This window comes from Haplochromis burtoni, unplaced genomic scaffold (assembly GCF_018398535.1).
Source record: "Haplochromis burtoni strain Fernald_Lab_line unplaced genomic scaffold, NCSU_Asbu1 Contig_387, whole genome shotgun sequence".
Taxonomy (NCBI): Eukaryota; Metazoa; Chordata; class Actinopteri; order Cichliformes; family Cichlidae; genus Haplochromis; species Haplochromis burtoni.
Genome location: NW_024582748.1, coordinates 26,407 through 44,716, shown reverse-complemented (window position 1 = coordinate 44,716; position 18,310 = coordinate 26,407). Strand labels below are relative to the sequence as shown.

General features: G+C 42.9%; 1 protein-coding gene across 5 annotated transcripts in view; it reads right to left on the bottom strand.

The window, feature by feature from the left end:
* LOC102291612 (equilibrative nucleoside transporter 1) overlaps positions 1-17,603 on the bottom strand; it is a 31,622-nt gene extending 14,019 nt beyond the window's left edge. For 3 of the 5 annotated variants that reach the window (XM_005944441.2, XM_042212692.1, XM_014340791.2), the window contains exons 1-8: positions 17,390-17,603; positions 13,269-13,409; positions 9,841-9,922; positions 9,413-9,585; positions 8,909-9,048; positions 598-732; positions 382-479; positions 87-165 (exon numbers count right to left, since the gene is read on the bottom strand). In XM_005944441.2, the coding sequence (XP_005944503.1) occupies positions 87-165; positions 382-479; positions 598-732; positions 8,909-9,048; positions 9,413-9,585; positions 9,841-9,922; positions 13,269-13,294 (733 nt within the window). In that variant the 5' untranslated portion in view covers positions 13,295-13,409; positions 17,390-17,603. Of the gene's footprint in view, positions 1-86; positions 166-381; positions 480-597; positions 733-8,908; positions 9,049-9,412; positions 9,586-9,840; positions 9,923-13,268; positions 13,540-17,294 lie in introns of those variants that run through there. The other 2 variants (XM_042212691.1, XM_042212690.1) reach the window with 2 other exon arrangements.
* Between the last annotated feature and the right edge of the window lie 707 nt (positions 17,604-18,310).

Below are 18,310 nucleotides of genomic sequence, written 5' to 3'. Positions count from 1 at the left end.
TATGTATTAAAGCATAAACTTTTCATGAAGACCTTAAGCCGGTTTGAGGTGATAAGCAAAAGGTTTTTAAAAAATATTTTTTGTACCTCTGTTCATCAGGCTGATCGAATTCTGCTCCAGAGAGATCTGCTTCGTGTTTCTCTCCTGATAAAAGTGGAAAAACTCCTGAAAACACAAACAAAACAAAAGTCTATTAGCACTCACTCATGATGCCTTGAAAGGGGCAAGCTGAGGATGGAACAGAGTCTATGAGATCTGATTTCTTAAGGATGCACTGAGCTGGCGGCTGTGGGAGGGGCTAGTACTGCAATGATGCATGATGTGTTTGTGTTCCATATTTTGTATCTCAGGTCTTGGAGATGGAATAAAAGGACAACGTACCAGTTTGGGCAGCAGGATGTAGGAGAGAATGGACAAAAAAATAACCACACAGGCTGTGATGAAATACCCAAATGCTGCATCCTGAAGCTCCGAACCGCCTGTACCCGAAAAAGACAGAAAATCAACCTTTTATAATCTCTGTGTACTGACATTCAAGTTCCTGCAAAGTGTCATAAAACTGAATCCAATGAGTTATTGGTGAGTTATTGATCAGACTTGCTATGGCGCAGATCATGGCGAAGGCGGCAAAGGTCCCAGCGAGTCCCTGACCACTCATGATGGGAGTTGTGTATGAAGCTGGGAGCAATCCAGCCATTCCGAAAAGGCTCCCCTGTAGCACTGCCCCGAAGGCTGAACAAACAAACAAACAACCAGATTAACAGAAAAGATTTCCTGTGGCATGCCCAAAGGCTGAACAGACAGACAGACAGACAGACGAACGAACGAACGAACGAACGAACGAACCAATCCAATCCAATTTTATTTATAAAGCACTTTAAAATATCCAGCACAGGACCAAAATGCTGTACAGAAAAAAAGTTAAAAACAATAGAACAAGAGAAAACAGCAAAAATAAATAAATAAAACACATAATACATAAAAATTAAAACAGCCTCATGTTAAAAAACAAAACAAGATAAAACAGCATGGAATCAACTAAAATAAAAAAAATAAAATAAAAACCAACATCTCACGTGGTGTCAAAGGTCAGGGTAAAGAGGAGGGTTTCAGGAGTGACTTAAAAACAGGCAGTGAAGAGGCCTGTCTAATCTCTAAAGGAAGCTTGTTCCACAGTTTGGGAGCTGCTACAACAAAAGAGCTTTAGAAGCAAATAAAAGAATTTTTAAATGAATCCTAAAAGAAATGGGCAGCCAGTGAAGTGAAGCTGAAATAGGGGAAATGTGCTCAAACCTTCGAATGCCAGTTAAAAGACGAGTTGCAGCATTTTGCACCCTCTGTAGATGAGTAATATATGATGCACTGACCCCTATATAAAGTGCATTACAGTAATGCAGCTGAGTGCTAACAAAGGCGTGGATCACTGTCTCAAAGTGCTGCCGTGAAAGACTTGGTTTTATTTTTTTATACACATTGGGCGTCTCAGTGCGGCTACCAAAGACCATCACCTCAGTCTTTTTATCGTTGAATTTTACAAAGTTAACAGGCATCCAAGCCTTAATGGCATCGAGACACTGAAGTAATGGCTGTGTGAGGTAAGTGCCTTTTTTTCTTTAGAGGGACATAGATCTGACAGTCATCAGCATAAAAGTGGAATGCAATGCCGTGCTTTCTCAGTACAGAACCAAGAGAAAGCAGATCTAAAGAAAAGAGGAGGGGGCTAGAACTGAGCCCTGTGGGACACCACACAAAAGAGGGGTGGAGGACGACACATGGTCACAGTTCTCCCCACCAAGTAGGACCTGAACCACTCCAGTGCTGTGCCCCTAATGCCCACCCACTACTCCAAACGAGAGAGTAAAATGGCGTGATCCGCTGTATCAAACACAGCTGTCAAATCCAAAAGCACCAGAACAACACAGTCCCCAGTGCCATTAGCTAAAAATATGTCATTAAAAACTTTGAACAGGGCTGATTCAGTGGTATGAAAGGATTTCAAACCAGATTGGAAAACCTCTAAAACATTTTGCTTTCCCAGTTCATCAACGACCTCACGTTGGTATCTGCTCTAAGGTTTTTTTGTGTGTTTGAGTCCAGTTTAGCTATCGGCCTGTGGCCATTGTGACAGTAAATGCAGTGACCAAACCTGATTCTTATCCTTTGCCTCATAGTGACGACTGTATTGACCAAGTTGGTGCAGCAGAAAATGTGAGAAAGTTCGGTCTGTTGAAGGGATATTGGCAGGTGCCAATGCTTTCATCACGCCATCTGGTCTTTATTCATATACAGTCATCGGTTTTGGTTTACACAATGCTCCAGCTACATTTCAGCGACTCATGAGTTTGGTTGTTAATGCGCCGAAAGGCTGTGCTGTTTACCTGGATGACGTGGTGGTTGAGCGAGTAGTTGGAGGAAGCATTGGGAATTGGAGATCCTGCAGGCTTAAAACGACCAACAGTTTCCTTTAAAAAGGACAGAGTCACAGGCTCAAACCTGTCAAAGACAGCAGAGCAGGAAGCAGAGACTGAGAGGTCTTTTTTTTTTGTGCTGCTTCCGGTGTGATGCCGCCTGTGTTTGGCTCTGCTGCGGCCGGGTGCAGTTTGTCGCGCTCCACTACTTTTATATTATTTTTTTCCACTCTGCTGTTCTCATTTAGTTTTAATGATGTATTGGCTGCCTTGGTGTATGATCATCTGTCTTTGCTATCCATCCGATCCTCTATGATGCCTTATGATGTCTCTTCATCCTCCTTCGGCATTTTCCACCCTCCTCCATCACCATTCGGCGGATCCTCTAGACCACGGAGAAGAAGAGGGAGAAGGGGAGGTATTCAGGTAAAGCTCAGGCTTTACTGGCAGCGGGGTTTGACATCAAAGCCCTCCTCAACAACAAGACGAGGGCTTTCAGAGGGGGCAATAAAGAGGAGGTGAGGAAGGTCCAGGTGTTACTAAAGGACAAGATCAGAGAGGCTAAGGACAATTACAGGAGGAAGCTGGAGTGGAAACTCCAGCAGAACAGCATGAGAGAGGTGTGGAGGGGCATGAAGACCATCACTGGATTCAGGCCAACCAACAGCAGGGGAGCTGAGGGAGGTGAGAATAGAGCCAATGAGTTGAATCTGTTTTTCAATAGATTCGACACCACAGTGTCTGCTCCCACCCCCACAACCTCACCTGTAGTCAGCCTGGAATCCAGAGCCACACCACTGTGCCAGCCTCTCTCTTCACATGTTGCCTCCTGTGAGAGTCCTGACACCCCTCCCCCACCCATCACCTTCACTCAATACCAGGTTGAGATGCAAATGAGGAGACTTCACTCAGGCAAGTCTGCTGGACCAGACGGAGTGAGTCCCCTCGTCCTCAAGACCTGTGCCCCCCAGCTGTGTGGAGTCTTTCATAAACTGTTTATGCTGAGTCTGAGTCTGCAGAGGGTCCCGGTGATGTGGAAGACATCATGCCTCGTCCCTGTACCAAAGACGCCACGTCCCAGTGGCCCCCAGGATTACAGGCCCGTGGCATTGACCTCCCACATCATGAAGACCCTGGAAAGGCTCATCCTGGACCAGCTGCGACCCATAGTAAGACCACATCTGGATCCCCTTCAGTTCGCTTATCAGCCTCGTCTCGGAACTGAGGACGCCATCATCTACCTGCTCAATCGTGTCTACACCCATCTGGACCAGCCGGCGAGCACTGTGAGGGTCATGTTTTTTGACTTTTCCAGTGCTTTCAACACCATCAGGCCGACCCTCCTGGGTGATAAGTTAGCAGCGATGCAGGTGGATGCTTCTCTGGTGTCCTGGATTGTTGATTACCTGACAGGAAGACCACAATATGTACGTCTCCCACAGTGTGTGTCTGACAAGGTGATCAGCAACACAGGGGCACCACAGGGGACTGTCCTCTCCCCCTTCCTCTTCACCCTCTACACCACAGACTTCAGCCACTGCACAGAGACCTCCATCTTCAGAAGTTTTCTGATGACTCTGCGGTGGTTGGATGCATCAGCAGGGATGATGAGACAGAGTACCGGGCTGTGGTCGACTCCTTTGTCACGTGGTGTGAGCAGAATCATCTGCAGCTCAACGTGGCAAAGACCAAGGAACTGATCGTGGACTTCAGGAAGACCAGGAAACACTTGACCCCTGTTTCAATCCAGGGGGTCAGTGTTGACATTGTGGAGGACTATAAATACCTTGGAGTTCACATTGACAATAAACTGGACTGGGCTAAAAACACCACAGCACTTTACAGGAAGGGCCAGAGTCGTCTCTATTTTTTGAGGCGACTGAGGTCCTTCAACATCTGCCAGAAAATGCTCAGGATTTTCTATGAGTCTGTTGTGGCCAGTGCGATCCTCTATGCTGTTGCATGCTGGGGGAGCAGGCTGAGGGTCGCAGATGCCAACAGACTTAATAAACTATCCGTAAGGCCAGCAATGTTGTGGGGATGGAGCTGGACTCCCTCAAGGTGGTGTCGGAGAGGCGGATGCTGTCCAAGATAAAGATAGATTGATTAGATAGATCTTTATTAATCCCTCGGGTGGGTTCCTCTGGGAAAATCGTTTCCAAAAGCACAGCACCGACAGAAAGTTACAGTTACAGAATGTTATATTATATAACACACACACACACACACACACACACACACACACACACACACACACACAGCAAGATACACACACACAACACACACACACACACACACATATATAAATACAGAGACAATATAAATAAAATATACGAAGGGGATAAATAGAATAAATAGGAATAAAAATAAAAATACAAGTGAATTGCACATTTCAAGTATTGAGAGTCTATTGCACTGTTGACTATTTACAAAAGTATTGCACAGTGAGGTGAAGAGGCACTACAGCTTAGTTGTTCCCCCCTCCTTTGTCCTCCTGTCTCCCCTCCCTCTCCCCTCCAGAGAGGAGTTAAACAGTCTGATGGCGTGTGGGACAAAGGAGTTTTTAAGTCTGTTAGTTCTTGTCTTGGGGAGAAGCAACCTGTCACTGAACAGACTCTTCTGGTTGTTTATGGCCGTGTGCAGAGGATGCCCAGCATTGTTCATAATGTCCAGCAGTTTCTTTAATGTCCTTTTCTCTGCCACTGTCACCAGAGTGTCCAGCTTCATGCCGACCACAGAGCTAGCCTTCCTGATCAGTTTCTCCAGCCTGCATGAGTCCTTCTTTGCTGTGCTATATTGTGCTATTCTTAGTTAGTGTATTGTCTGTCTCTGTTAATGTTTGTTTGTAATGGAGCACTGTAACGAAAAGTAATTTCCCCCAGGGATCAATAAAGTATTGATTCTGATTCTGATTGGCTGTTAAGCGACGCCGAGTGTGCCTTATCTCCTGTGCTCAGAAAAGCTCCATGGAGGGGGACTTGTTTTCCACGTCCCTGTTTGGATACGCCGGCTCTTTGAGACCGGCCTGCCTGGGGAGGGTTTATCCAGACTCTTCTGCCAGCTGGCTTTTTCTTCCCACGGTGAGCGGATTCTACGAGCGTGATGGTTCAAACCCTGAGTTTCTACATCCTTTAACTCGAGCCTCCGCAAATACGGAGGCTTCTACTTCACTGAATATGGCGGTTTTTAACGCTCAATCTCTGTCAAATAAATGATTCTTGTTGAATGATTTTATATCATCTAAAAAACTGGATTTTTTATTCCTGACTGAGACCGGGCAGCGGGATGTAGACCATTTGTCATTTGTTGAACTCTGCCCGGATGGCTGTACTTTTATTACCCAGCCTCGGGTTTCTGGTCGGGGTGGTGGTCTCGCTGTGGCTTTCCAGCAACGTTTCTCCTCCCGCTCCATGAAAATTGGACAATTTCTTTCATTTGAGCTGCAGCTGCTTAAAATTGGAAACAAGGATCCGTTTTACTGTGCTGTGTTGTATCGTCCACCTGTCTCAAATAGGTTATTTTTGTCGGAGCTCAGTGACTTCTTATCTTATCCTCAAATTTAAAGCTGTCTAGGTTGCTCATAGTTGGGGACTTTAATACACACATTGATGATGACTCTGACCCTTTCACCAGAGATTTTATGAATGTTATGGACTCATTTTGCTCAGCATGTGTCCGGTCCTACGCACAGCAAAGGTCACACACTGGACCTTGTTTTTACTTTGGGTTTAAATATTGATTTTATTTGCTCTGAGGACATTTTTTATTTCTGATCACCATGTTATTGTTTTTAAACTGTCTCTTAATGAGCTTTTGTCCCCTGTTCAATGGAAGGTTAGCTCTCGTACCTTAGATTCCTCCACAGCGGAGAAATTTGCGGATGCTTTTAACCTACAGCTATCTCCTCATAATGATGTTGACTATTCAACCAATCTTTTGAATAATTATAGCCTTTTTATTTTAGATTAAATTTGTCCAGATAAAATGAGTAGAGTTTCTGCTTGCAAATTTCCTCCTTGGCTAAATGACAGTATTAGTTGTCTAAAACGTGAGGGAGGAAAACTCCCTCACCTAAATGTTCATTTCCTGTACCTAAAGGACCTTTTAAGTTCTTTTAATAATGCTATCAGAGATGCAAGGGCTGCCTATTTCTCACACTTGGTTGCAAAGAGCAGAGGTAATCCTTAGGTGCTATTTAACACCATTAGTGGCATTCTCCAAAAGCTGATTCTGTTCATCTGATGACATGATCTTTCATCATCATCCAGGTGACGTCTTCAGTCTCAGCTGACTGCAGGTTTCAATCTTATAAACAGGACATTTGCATAATGACTGAAACCAGCCCACTGAATGGGCTGGGAGGTCAGTTCCTTAATCTTAATTATGCAATTATCCCAGCCCATTGTTCCTTCAGGAAACGCTACATCCAGATGAACAGAATCAACTTTTGGAGATTTACTTACCTGGATGATTGAGCATGCATCAAGACATTAGTGGCATTGTTACTCCTGCTCTTTCCGCACCCCCTATTTCATCTAATGAGGACTGTGACAGTTTTCTTTCTTTTCTTCTTGCAAAGATTAATAACATAAGAATGAATTTTTCTCATTCAGCACCTGTTATGTCTATCTCCACCTCATCACGCCCTGTCATTTAGGATACTTTCTCTCCTGTTTCACTACCTGAGCTGGTAAAACTAGTGAATTCAGTGAAAGCATCCTCTTGTCCACTTGACATTGTACCTGCATCATTATTCAAAAATGTCTTCCTGGTTATTGGTCCATCTGTGCTCACTCTAATCAAGTCTTCACTGGCGTCTAGTATAGTTCCGGTTTAATTTAAAAATGCTGCTATTCTCCCACTTTTTGAAAAAACTCAGCTAGACCCCTCTCTTTGGAGGAGCTACAGACCTATCTCTAAATTACCGTTAATTGCTAAGCTTTCAGAAAAGGTTGTGGCTAAGCATCTTATAGCAGCTCTGGACAAACATAACATTTGCGATAAGTTTCAGTCTGGCTTTTGTAGAGCTCACTCACTGGAAACAGCCCTTTTTCAAATTCAAATTCAAATTTTATTTGTCACGTACACAGTCATACACAGTACGATATGCAGTGAAATGCTTTCACAACTGCTCGTGACCTAAAGAAAAAAAGGCTATGAACAAGATAAGAAATAAATATGAAAATTAAAAAGAGTAAATTTAACTAGGAAGGAATAAAATAAAATAAAATATAAAAGTTAAAGTTAAAAATGAAATAACCATACAACACAAATTAGAATGAAGGGTAAATATAACTGGGAAAGAATAAGATAAAATATATAAATTAAAGTTGAAAATAAAATAACTGTACAACAAAATACACAATCTCGCCCTGAACTGGAGATACACGCATTTATTTCCTCACGCTTGGACTATTGTAACTCTTTGTTTATGTGTCTAAGCAAAGGTTCTCTGGATCGTCTGCAGGTTGTGCAAAACGCTGCAGCGAGGCTGTTGACAAAATCCTCAAAGTATTCTCATGTGACACCGTTGCTATTTCAGCTACACTGGCTTCCTGTGGAATTTAGAGTACATTTTAAGATCCTGGTCTTGACATTTAGAGCCTTACATGGACTGGCACCAGCCTACATCTCCGATCTGCTACAGCCCGATGTCCCCAGCAGGTCCCGGAGGTCATCTGATCAGGGCTTACTTGCTATAAAACAGACTAAGATGAGAACTAAGGGTGACAGAGCTTTTGCCTCTGTGGCCCCGAGACTATGGACTCTCTCCCTCATACATTAAGAACTGTGGACTCGGTAGTTGTTTTTAAAAAACAACTCAAAACTCACCTTTTTAAAACTGTTTTTGGTTAAATTTCTGCCTGTTTCATATTGTCTGTTTTACCTTTTATAATTTATTATCTTATGTGCAGCACTTTGTGATTCTGTGTAGAAAGGTGCTATATAAATAAAATGTTATTTATTATTATTTATTTATGAGCACAAGGAGAGATCTGGGCCCTTGTGGACGAGACCTTCTCAATAAAAAAGTGTAAAAAATTTTCACAGCCTTCGGGCGAGGGCTCGATACAGTCAGTATGTGGTGCACTAAGAACAGAGTTAATAGTTTTAAATAAAAAGTGTTTTCTTTTGGCATCTTTTACAGTTTTTTTTATATTGATGCCAACAGTTCTTTGGCATCTGGAACATCACTTGTAGTTTGTCCTTTTTCCACTCAGCTCGACGGCAGTCGTGTCTGACAGATCGGATTTAGTTTTAGGTAGTCTGGTTTTTAAATGAGCCACAGTGACCAAAGCAGTCCGACAGGTGGAATAAAACCATGAGCTCAGTTCCTCAGTCTGGCTGCATAAAAAATCCGGGATCCTACAGACCTGGTTAAAAACTGATCTGTAAGATCCCAGAACGAATGAATGAACAGATTAACAGACTGCCCTGTAGTATTGCCCAAAAGCTGAACATACGGACAAACAAACAAAACAAAGAAAAAAAAGACTCACAGTTGATGATGACGATCTTCACCATGGTACTGAGGAAGAAGTGGAAGGGCTCTAGAGGAACTTTCACAAGGACAGCGGTGATGATGAAAACAAGCATGATGACAAAGAGACTGCCCATGACACGCAGACGCTGCGAGATTCTGACAGGAGAAGGAAAAGAGGAAGCTCAAGGACAGGCTTGGAGCTCAAGGTGAGCAGATGCTCTTTAAAGGGATATTGTGCGGTTTTGGCTCAGGCGATAGAGCGGGTCATCTACCAGTCGAATGACCTGATTAGTTATTTGGACCCTGGCTGCTGCAGTCTGCATGCTGAAGTGGCCATAACCCTGATGCATCCATCAGTGTGTGTGTGAATTTTAGATGAGACAATAAAGTATAGAAAATACTGTTTACAGCTCGTATGAATGTGTGTGTAATTGAGTGACTGAGGTTTGTAGTAAAAATATAAGTACTAACACATTCACTAATACATTCGCTGATGTCAGCAGTGTGGCGCTTTACTCACAGTGAGAGCAGGAAGGAGTTGAGACACGTGCAGATGAGCAGTGGTAACATTGCACAGAGCGTCATCACGTTGTTGAATATGGCCTCGAGGACAGTGCGATCATCACTGGATACCTCTGTCTGATTGGCTGAAGAAATTACCACTGATGTGTCCTTCAGACGGCTGGTGAAGTACTGACAGACAGGCAGACAGAGCATAAAGCTGCAGTGACGCTAACCCCACAAATACCTTTAATGACTCAGTTTACCTGCAGCTGGTCATGAAATACCTGCAAAACACCTCTGATAAACACAGCTACTCACTTCATCACAGCTGTTGTTTGTCTACAAACAAACTACTGTTTCAAATATAATGCAATATCTTTCAAAATAAAAATTTATTTTGAGGACAAAATAGTATGTAAGTGAGAACAGGAAGCAATGTCACACCTTGGTAGCAGTCATGAAAAAGTTCCACGGCAGCAATGTTCCCAAACCAAGCATGAAGAAAATCAGCCATACTCCAAAATACCTGCAGAGATTTTTAAAATAAAATGTTATTCTGATGCTTTCACTGTGAAAGAGTCACAGAATAATGAGAAGTGGTAAAGGATTAAAACCAGGTATAAATATTTAACTAAACTCATCAGATCTGTTTCTGTAAGGTTTTCTGCAGGTGGATCAGCTGAGTGTCAGCTAATACTCAGGTGTGTCTGTTTTAACCCTTATCTTACATCATTTATTTACAGTCTCTGTACAATGGTAGCGCAAAGGGCCTAGCATTGTATTTGGTTGTAGCTCAGGGAGGTCATCTACTAATTATAAGGTTGTTGGTTGCTAGCTGCTCCAGTCTGCAGTCTGTATGTGTCTTGGCCAAGACACTGATACACTCATTGGCATGTGCATGTTAGACAGAAAGCATGTAGGTCTAGAAAGAGGTGCTTGTATGAATGAGGTATGTTGTATAAAGTGCTTGAGTAAAACCGGTCCATTCACAAACAGCTGCTGTCTGAACAGACAGAAAAATCAGTCCTGCCTTCGTTGTGCTTGTCACGTTTCAGATCTCAAATCTTTTGGGCTACAGAGAGAAAATTCAAATGCTTCCTGAAACTTAGTTTGCTGCACTGTGATGGGTTTAAAGTAAAGAACAGTGTGTGACTGCTGCACAGTGGCTTTGGGTTCATGGTCACAGTTAGCTTACATCAAGTGGAGCAGAGACTCGTTCACTGAACTCCACCTTCATACCAACACCTGAGAGAAACGCCCTCCAAAGAGTAACCTTTGTTTTCTTACTCAGCTAAATACATATTCACTCTTACTTCAGTAAAGAATCAGAGTATCAGAGTAAAGTTGAATCAGTACTTCAGCTATTACTTGGAGTATTTTTCAACAGTAGTATGTGTACGTCTTAAGTAAAGGATGTCTGTTCTTTTGCCACCTCTGGTGGGAGCTTTTGGAGTCTGGCATAGAATAGAATAGAATAGCCTTCATTGTCATTGTACAGAGTACAACGAAATTGGAGTGCCACTCCCTTGGTGCAAGTTTCAATAATAAATATAAATGTAAAATATAAAAAGTACAAAAAAACAATCGTAAGTACTCAAACAATAGTATGTACAATATATACAGGATAGCAGCATAATATAATGACAGTGACGGTATGGAATAGCTAAGCAGGTTCAATTGTTTTTGTGCTTATTTACTACGGTGATAGCTCTGGGAAAGAAGCTATCCCTGAATCTGTTTGTCCTGGTTTTATGTGACCTGTACCGTCGGCCTGACGGTAATAGTTCAAACAGTTGGTTGCTGGGGTGAGAGTGGTCCTTGATGATATTGCCAGCTCTGCTGAGGTACCGAGAGTTTGCAGTGACCTCCCGGCTGGGCAGAGAGCAGCCAGTGATCTTCTGGGCTGTGTTGATGACCCTCTGCAGTACTTTCCTGTCCGCAGCTGAGCACCCTGCATACTATGTTGTTATGCCGTACATTAGGATGCTCTCTATGGTGGCTCTGTAAAATGTCACCAGCAGCCTCTCCTCCAGGTTGTTCCTCCTGAGCACTCTCAGAAAGTGGAGACGCTGCTGGGCCTTTTTAACCACTGCCATAGTATTTGCAGTCCAGGAGAGGTCATCAGAGATCTGCACGCCCAGAAACCTCATGGAGTGTACCCTCTCCACACAGTTCCCATGAATGTAAAGTGGGGCCGGGTCTGCTCTGCCCTTCCTGAAGTCCAAGATAAGTTCTTTAGTTTTCGTGGTGTTCAGTTGGAGGTTGTTAACTGAACACCACTCAGTCAGTCTGTTGACCTCATCTCTGTAGTCCGACTCATCCCCCCTTGAGATGAGTCCAACCACTGTGGTGTCATCTGCGAACTTTATGATGGTGTTTGAGAGATGGGTAGGGGAGCAGTCAGATGTGTAGAGCGTAAACAGGAGGGGACTCGAAACACATCCTTGTGGAGACCCGGTGCTGAGTGTGATGGTGCTGGACCGGTGGGGGCCGAGTCTGACAGACTGTGGTCTATTTGTCAGGAAGTCCTTGATCCAGAGGCAGATGGGGGTGGAGAGTCCCAGGTAAGACAGTTTCTGGACCAGGATCTCTGGGATGATATGATTGAATGCTGAGCTAAAGTCCAGGAAGTCCTGTAGGCAAATTGGTGGGGGTCCAGAGTGGGAGGCAGACCGGCCCTGATGTGCTGACATACCAGTCTCTCAAAGCACTTCATCACTACAGGCGTAAGTGCAACAGGCCTGTAGTCATTTGGGCTGACCACAGCTGTCTTCTTGGAGATGGGGATGATGGTGGAGGTTTTGAGGCAGGGCGGGACGGTGTTTGATGACAAGGAAAGGTTGAAGATTTTAGTGAAGACTCCGGTCAGTTCATCAGCACATGCTCTGAGAACCTTTCCATGTGTTCCATCAGGACCTGCCGCCTTCCTGGGATTCACTGACCTTAGAACACAAGAGAGCTAAGAGCCGCTGCACCCGTGCGCGCCGCCATCTTGAAGATTCATTGCCAGTATGCCAGTATGCCAGTATGAGCGATTTTGCCCATTTTAGTCTATCTTGTCTGTCCTTGTCTTTAGGGGATGCTGGCCTTGACCGAGTTTCTTTGGCCTTTCCTGGTGTTTTCTGCTAGCACAACCACTCCCTGCAGGAAGGTACTCTTTGAAGTTGCCAAAGCTTCGATGGGTGCCCTTTCTGTTTTCTGTACAGCTGACAGTGAGGAAAACAAGGTCCTTCAGACCTTTTCACGTGTTAGGATATCTGCTAAATCCTCACCCATGCTGGTGAACCCCTCCCACTCTCTGCATGATGCAGTGTCAGGATGCTCCTTGATCCCAGCTGCCATCTTTACAATGGAGTCTTTTATAGTAATACATTCACACATGTTCCAAACATCTGTCTGTGTGCAACATCCATATTCATATACACTGCTAAATATGTTACTTGTGTGCGCGCGCGTGTGTGTGTAGGGTGTGTTATTGATAATCAGTTTATCTCTGTGCTGCAGTCACTGCTTATCGTCACCCTGCAGCCACTTTTCACTCAGTTCACAAACGTCAACAAACCACTTGAAACTTTATGAAAATGTTTAAAGATCAGAAACTAAAAACTAACCCGAACTGACCTGAACTAACAGCAGCTTTATAACATTAAAATCCGTCCCTGTTGATTTATTTGATTACAAGTTTTGTTTTTCTGATACAACAAAACTTTAACATCTGATCATCTGTCACATTTGTTATATTGATTATATATAATAACTCGTCATCAGCAGTGATGTCTACTTCTAAGAACTTCTGAACATAGTCACTGCTGATTGTTTTGTCTTTTTTATGCATGAATGTGAAAATATTCTCACTTCTTTGTTTTACTCACTTGTCTTTCGGTGAGTTGGCAGCCATTTTTCTCTTAGGAATCAGTCAAGTGAACAAATAAACTGATCAGCTGATGGAGCGATGACTTGAAGGTCTAAGGTGCACCCCGTCGGACGGTCTGGAGGAGGAGCAGGAGGTGGAGCTGTGTGTGACACAGATAAGAGTTCCAGAGTTAGGGTTAAAGAGTATCTGTTAGCTTTACTAAATAGTTTGTTTAAAACATCCCTTTAAATTCCTGAAGCTGTGATGTTCCTGACCCAGAGCCTTTCAAAAGAAAAGAAATTAATCCAAGACTTTCAAACACAGTTTGGTACAAACTGAGAGAATCATCGTGATGCAAAGCAGCAAACTGAATACTGATTGGTTGAAACACTATCAGGAGTCTGAAAACAGATGCACTGTGAACATGTCTTGCTCACGTTCGTGTTATTTCTCACAGCTCGTTTGGTGTCTTTGAATATGTTGAGTCATTAGGGCATTGTTGCTCCTGCTTTGGTTTCGTTGCCTTGTGTTTCGGTGTTTTACTCTTTATTGTTTCTTTATTTGACCTTTGGTGGTATTTCTGTCATCTTCTATGTGTGTATTATCTTTCGGTCACTTCCTATTTTACTTTGAAAGTTAGTCTTTTTTGTGTCCTGTGCTAGTTTTGCTCCCATCTTTTATCGCTCTGATTCTTCTCACCTATTCTTAAACCACCTTCTGCGTCTTACAGCTTTGGTTGGATTTGTGTATTTTTTTTTGGTGTAATATCCACCCCTTGCTGATTGTGACCTACACTCGTTTTCACACCTTGGGTCGTGTGATTAGGTAGAGGATCAATAGGGGGTCCACAACCCTCTTATGGGGACACTCCCATAACACTTAAATACCTGGGACTCTCCACCAGTTGCTCTTAGAACTGAAGAAGCTTCTCGGATGTGAAACGTCTTCAAGGAAATGTAAAGAAGTCTGGATGCTTTTCTTTCCGAGCTCCTTAGACTACGACGTACGATGTTGTGGATGAGTTTGGTTCTTGGTGTGATCAGTTATTCTTAAAGATCGACACCTTTGAAACTAAGGACATGGTTATTGACTTCAGGAAGCCATCCCCCATCCTGCACTGAGACTGCTGCCATTGAACTGGTGGATAGTTGTAAGAATTTGGGGGTTGTCCTTGATAAGGCTCTGTTCTTTGAGTCACATTTTGATTCCACAGTGAAAAAAAGTCCAACAAAGCTGTACTTTTTAAGGAGTGTTGAACATTTCATTTGAAATGATGACCCTTTTTTATAAAGTTTTGTTGAATCAATTTTAATGTTTTGTATCATTGCTTGTAGGGCTGTTCGATATAACGATATATATCGGATGACGATATAAAAACGTCTATCGTTTCATTTTACGCTATCGTTTGTTTCGTGGTGTCGCAAAATAAACTGTTTACAACAATATTTTTTCATGTTCTGATGTCACTGTAGTTATTATTAATTTCTTAAAGTTCTCTCTTTCTCTTATATTTAATATAACCACCACGGACGGACAAGCGCCTGTTTTTATGCGTTGTTGTTAGCAACAACGATGATAAGACCTTCGCGTGTCCGCTTGTTTATGTTCCACATAAACCTTTCACAATAAAGCTCAAGATCCTGTTGAGACTTTTCAAAATAAACTGAATGAGAAGCAAAAAAGAGCCGTCAGGTGCTAAAAAATAGACCTTAGACTCAAACGTTAGAACAGGCTTTTCCCCGTAGCACGCCGTGTAATAAATACTCACAAAGAAAACGGCGGCCGTTACAACTTCTGTCTAAAAATGCATCGTTTCATGCATCGGTTAAAACACTCGACTCCAGCTACACGACGCCCAGCTGGAAACACTTCACGCAAGTTGAGCTGCCCGAGATTCACAGAATTTACAGAAAATGTTACATTTTTGTGATTTATATCGTTATTGGACGATAGACGTCTTATATCAGGATATGAGATTTTGGTCATATCGCACAGCCCTAATTGCTTGGTTACGGTAATTTGTCTTTGACCAATGAGACCAGACTTGCTAACCTGGTTAAAGTTGCTGGTCAGATTTCATGGAGGTCTCAGGTCCAGCTGATGGATTTTTATAACAGGTAGGTGCTGAGGAGGTCATGTTATGTTATTCTAAGGAGCTTGGAAATAAAAGTGTCTGAGCTTCTTTAGCTTGAAGCTTGAAGACGTGGACATAGATGCTTCTTTCACTCCTCTCTGTCCACCATGTGAACATTGGCGTCCTCTCGGACGGTGCGGTCACTGTCCACTTTTTTTTCTTCCTGATCCTGATAGTTAGGGCTGGATCAGGTGACCCTGAATCCTCCCTTGCTTATGCTACAATAAGTGTAGGCTGCTGGGGGATTCCCATGATGCATTGGCTGTTTCCTCTTCATTCACTACGTGTTAATAGACCTCTCTGCATTCAATAGTTAGTTATTATTAATCTTAGAAATATGGTATCTAAGCAGATTCTTACTCTGGATGGCATTACCTTGGCCTCCAGTAACGCTGTGAGGAACCTTGGAGTCATTTTTGACCAGGACATGTCCTTCAACGCACATATTAAACAAATATGTAAGACTGCTTTCTTCCATTTGTGCAACATCTCTAAAGTTAGAAATATCCTGTCTCAGAGTGACGCTGAAAAACTAGTTCATGCATTTATTACTTCCAGGCTGGACGACTGTAATTCATTATTATCAGGAGTCCAAAAAACTCCCTGAAAAGCCTTCAGCTAATCCAAAATGCTGCAGCAAGAGTCCTGACAGGGACTAGAAAGAGAGAGCTGTCTCCGTTTGTGTCCTTGGGCAAGACACTTCACCCGTTGCCTGCTGGTGGTGGTCAGAGGGCCCGGTGGCGCCAGTGTCGCCTCGCCTCTGTCAGTGCGCCCCAGGGTGGCTGTGGCTACAATGTAGCTTGCCATCACCAGTGTGTGAATGTGTGTGATGGGTGGATGACTGGATAGTAAAGCGCTAAAAGAAGAGCAATTTCTCCTGTTTTGGCTTCCCTTCATTGGCTTCCTGTTAAATCCAGAATTTCAAAATCCTGCTCCTCACATACAAGGTCTTAAATAATCAGGCCCCATCTTATCTTAATGACCTTGTAGTACCATATCACCCTATTAGAGCACTTCGCTCTCGCTCGGCAGGCCTACTTGTTGTTCCTAGAGTATTTAAAAGTAGAATGGGAGGCAGAGCCTTCAGTTTTCAGGCCCCTCTTCTGTGGAACCAGCTTCCAGTTTGGATTCAGGAGACAGACACTATCTCTACTTTCAAGATTCAAACTTTCCTTTTTGCTAAAGCATATAGTTAGGGCTGGACCAGGTGACCCTGAATCCTCCCTTAGTTATGCTGCAGTAGGTGTAGGCTGCTGGGGGATGTAATCGATTACAACCTGACTTTCTGCAGCTGCTTTTTAAGTCACTTTAAATTCATTTAGAGCGTTAAAGTCATCTCAGCCTCAACCTCACTCTGAGCTGATAATCAGTCACTGATGGAATTGCTGTCAGTTCAATTCAACTCAGCCCACCGAACAGGCTAAATTCACAGAGCATGCTACCATGGTAACCATCCCAGAGTTGACGTCAATTCTGTTTGCAGAGGATAAAAAGATCACTTTTATCCCAGGATTCACAAAGTCAGAGTTTTAGCTGAACTTGTCAGGAAAAACATGATGACGCCAAAACAAAAATATCAGTAGAAACATGAGGCAGAATAATAAGGAATTCCCAACAGAGATCCAGGACGTTGGTGCTTTAAGCAGCAGAAAAGAAGACAAACTCAGATATAAATGCAGGCTGTGCTGCATCACAGGTTTTCTGCTCCTTCCATAAAAGTGAGATTTCTCCCGCTGTGGACTGGAGCCCTGCCAGCTACACCTCACTACTGGAAGACCAAAGGTTCAGGCTTTTCCTTTAATTTGGCACCAGCCAGTACATTAATGAAGTGCGTTGAAGTTCAGAAAAATCTGCAGAAAGTCTAAATGACGCATTTCTCTGACAGGAAACAAACCAGCTGAAGGGCTTTACCTCGAGTGTAGCCAGATATTCTTTCACTGATTCCTGGATGTTTTGAAAACGTTCATCCGCTTTTTCTTCCTGCTGTGTGAACCAGTAAAACCCACCTTTTATCTCACTTTGCTCCGTTTTTGTCTGTTTTTCTCATCTGTAGCTTTGGTTGCCAGTCTGTTGTGAAATCTTTCTTCCTCTTTTTGTCACGTTTTTTCAAATCCTCTTTTCTATCTCTTCTCCTTTGTTCATTTGTCTCTCCTTTTTCTGCACCTTCAGCAGAATCACTTCTTCAGAGCCCATTGACCTTTAACCTCTGATATCAGTCAGTGCAATGGACTTTGTTTCTGTGCAAATAATGGAAACATGATAACGGAGCAGAACAACAGCACAGATAACGAGGAAATATCTGAGTCATTACTGATGTTGAATTTTCTTTTCTTCCCTGAACCAAGAAGCAAGTTCAGCATAGCTGAGATTTCTTTCCCTAACTGGCTTCTGTAACACCATCAGACGGGGGTTGTCATAAATCAACCCAGAATTTATTTAATCCAACTGTGAGCGTGTTCGCGTAAACGAGGACAAGTCTACAACATGTGACTTATCACAAACGTGGTCGGGAAAGTCAAGCCACGGATTTCACAAAGCAAGATGAAACTGTGACATCGGAAAAATCTGAAGATCTTAATCATGGAGTTCAGAGCAGAACTGCAGATTATTGTTTGATTTTTCATTTCAATTCGTAGTAAACAGAAGAATATTTTTAATCACATTATTAATAATAAATGTAAACACCAACACCAGATGAATTAAATATCTCATCCTGTCAAATAAAATGCAGGTTCAAACTGTTTTGTTTTTATTTATTCCAGACTTCAGGTGATAATGAAACTTTACTCGATCAATAATTAAGAGGGTCACTCATTAATGACAGGATGAAGCTCCACCCTAAACACAAATGACCCACTGACATTTTTTAGCACATCATGCAGAACACAAATAATTAATCATTACACCAAGATCAACACATCTGGGTC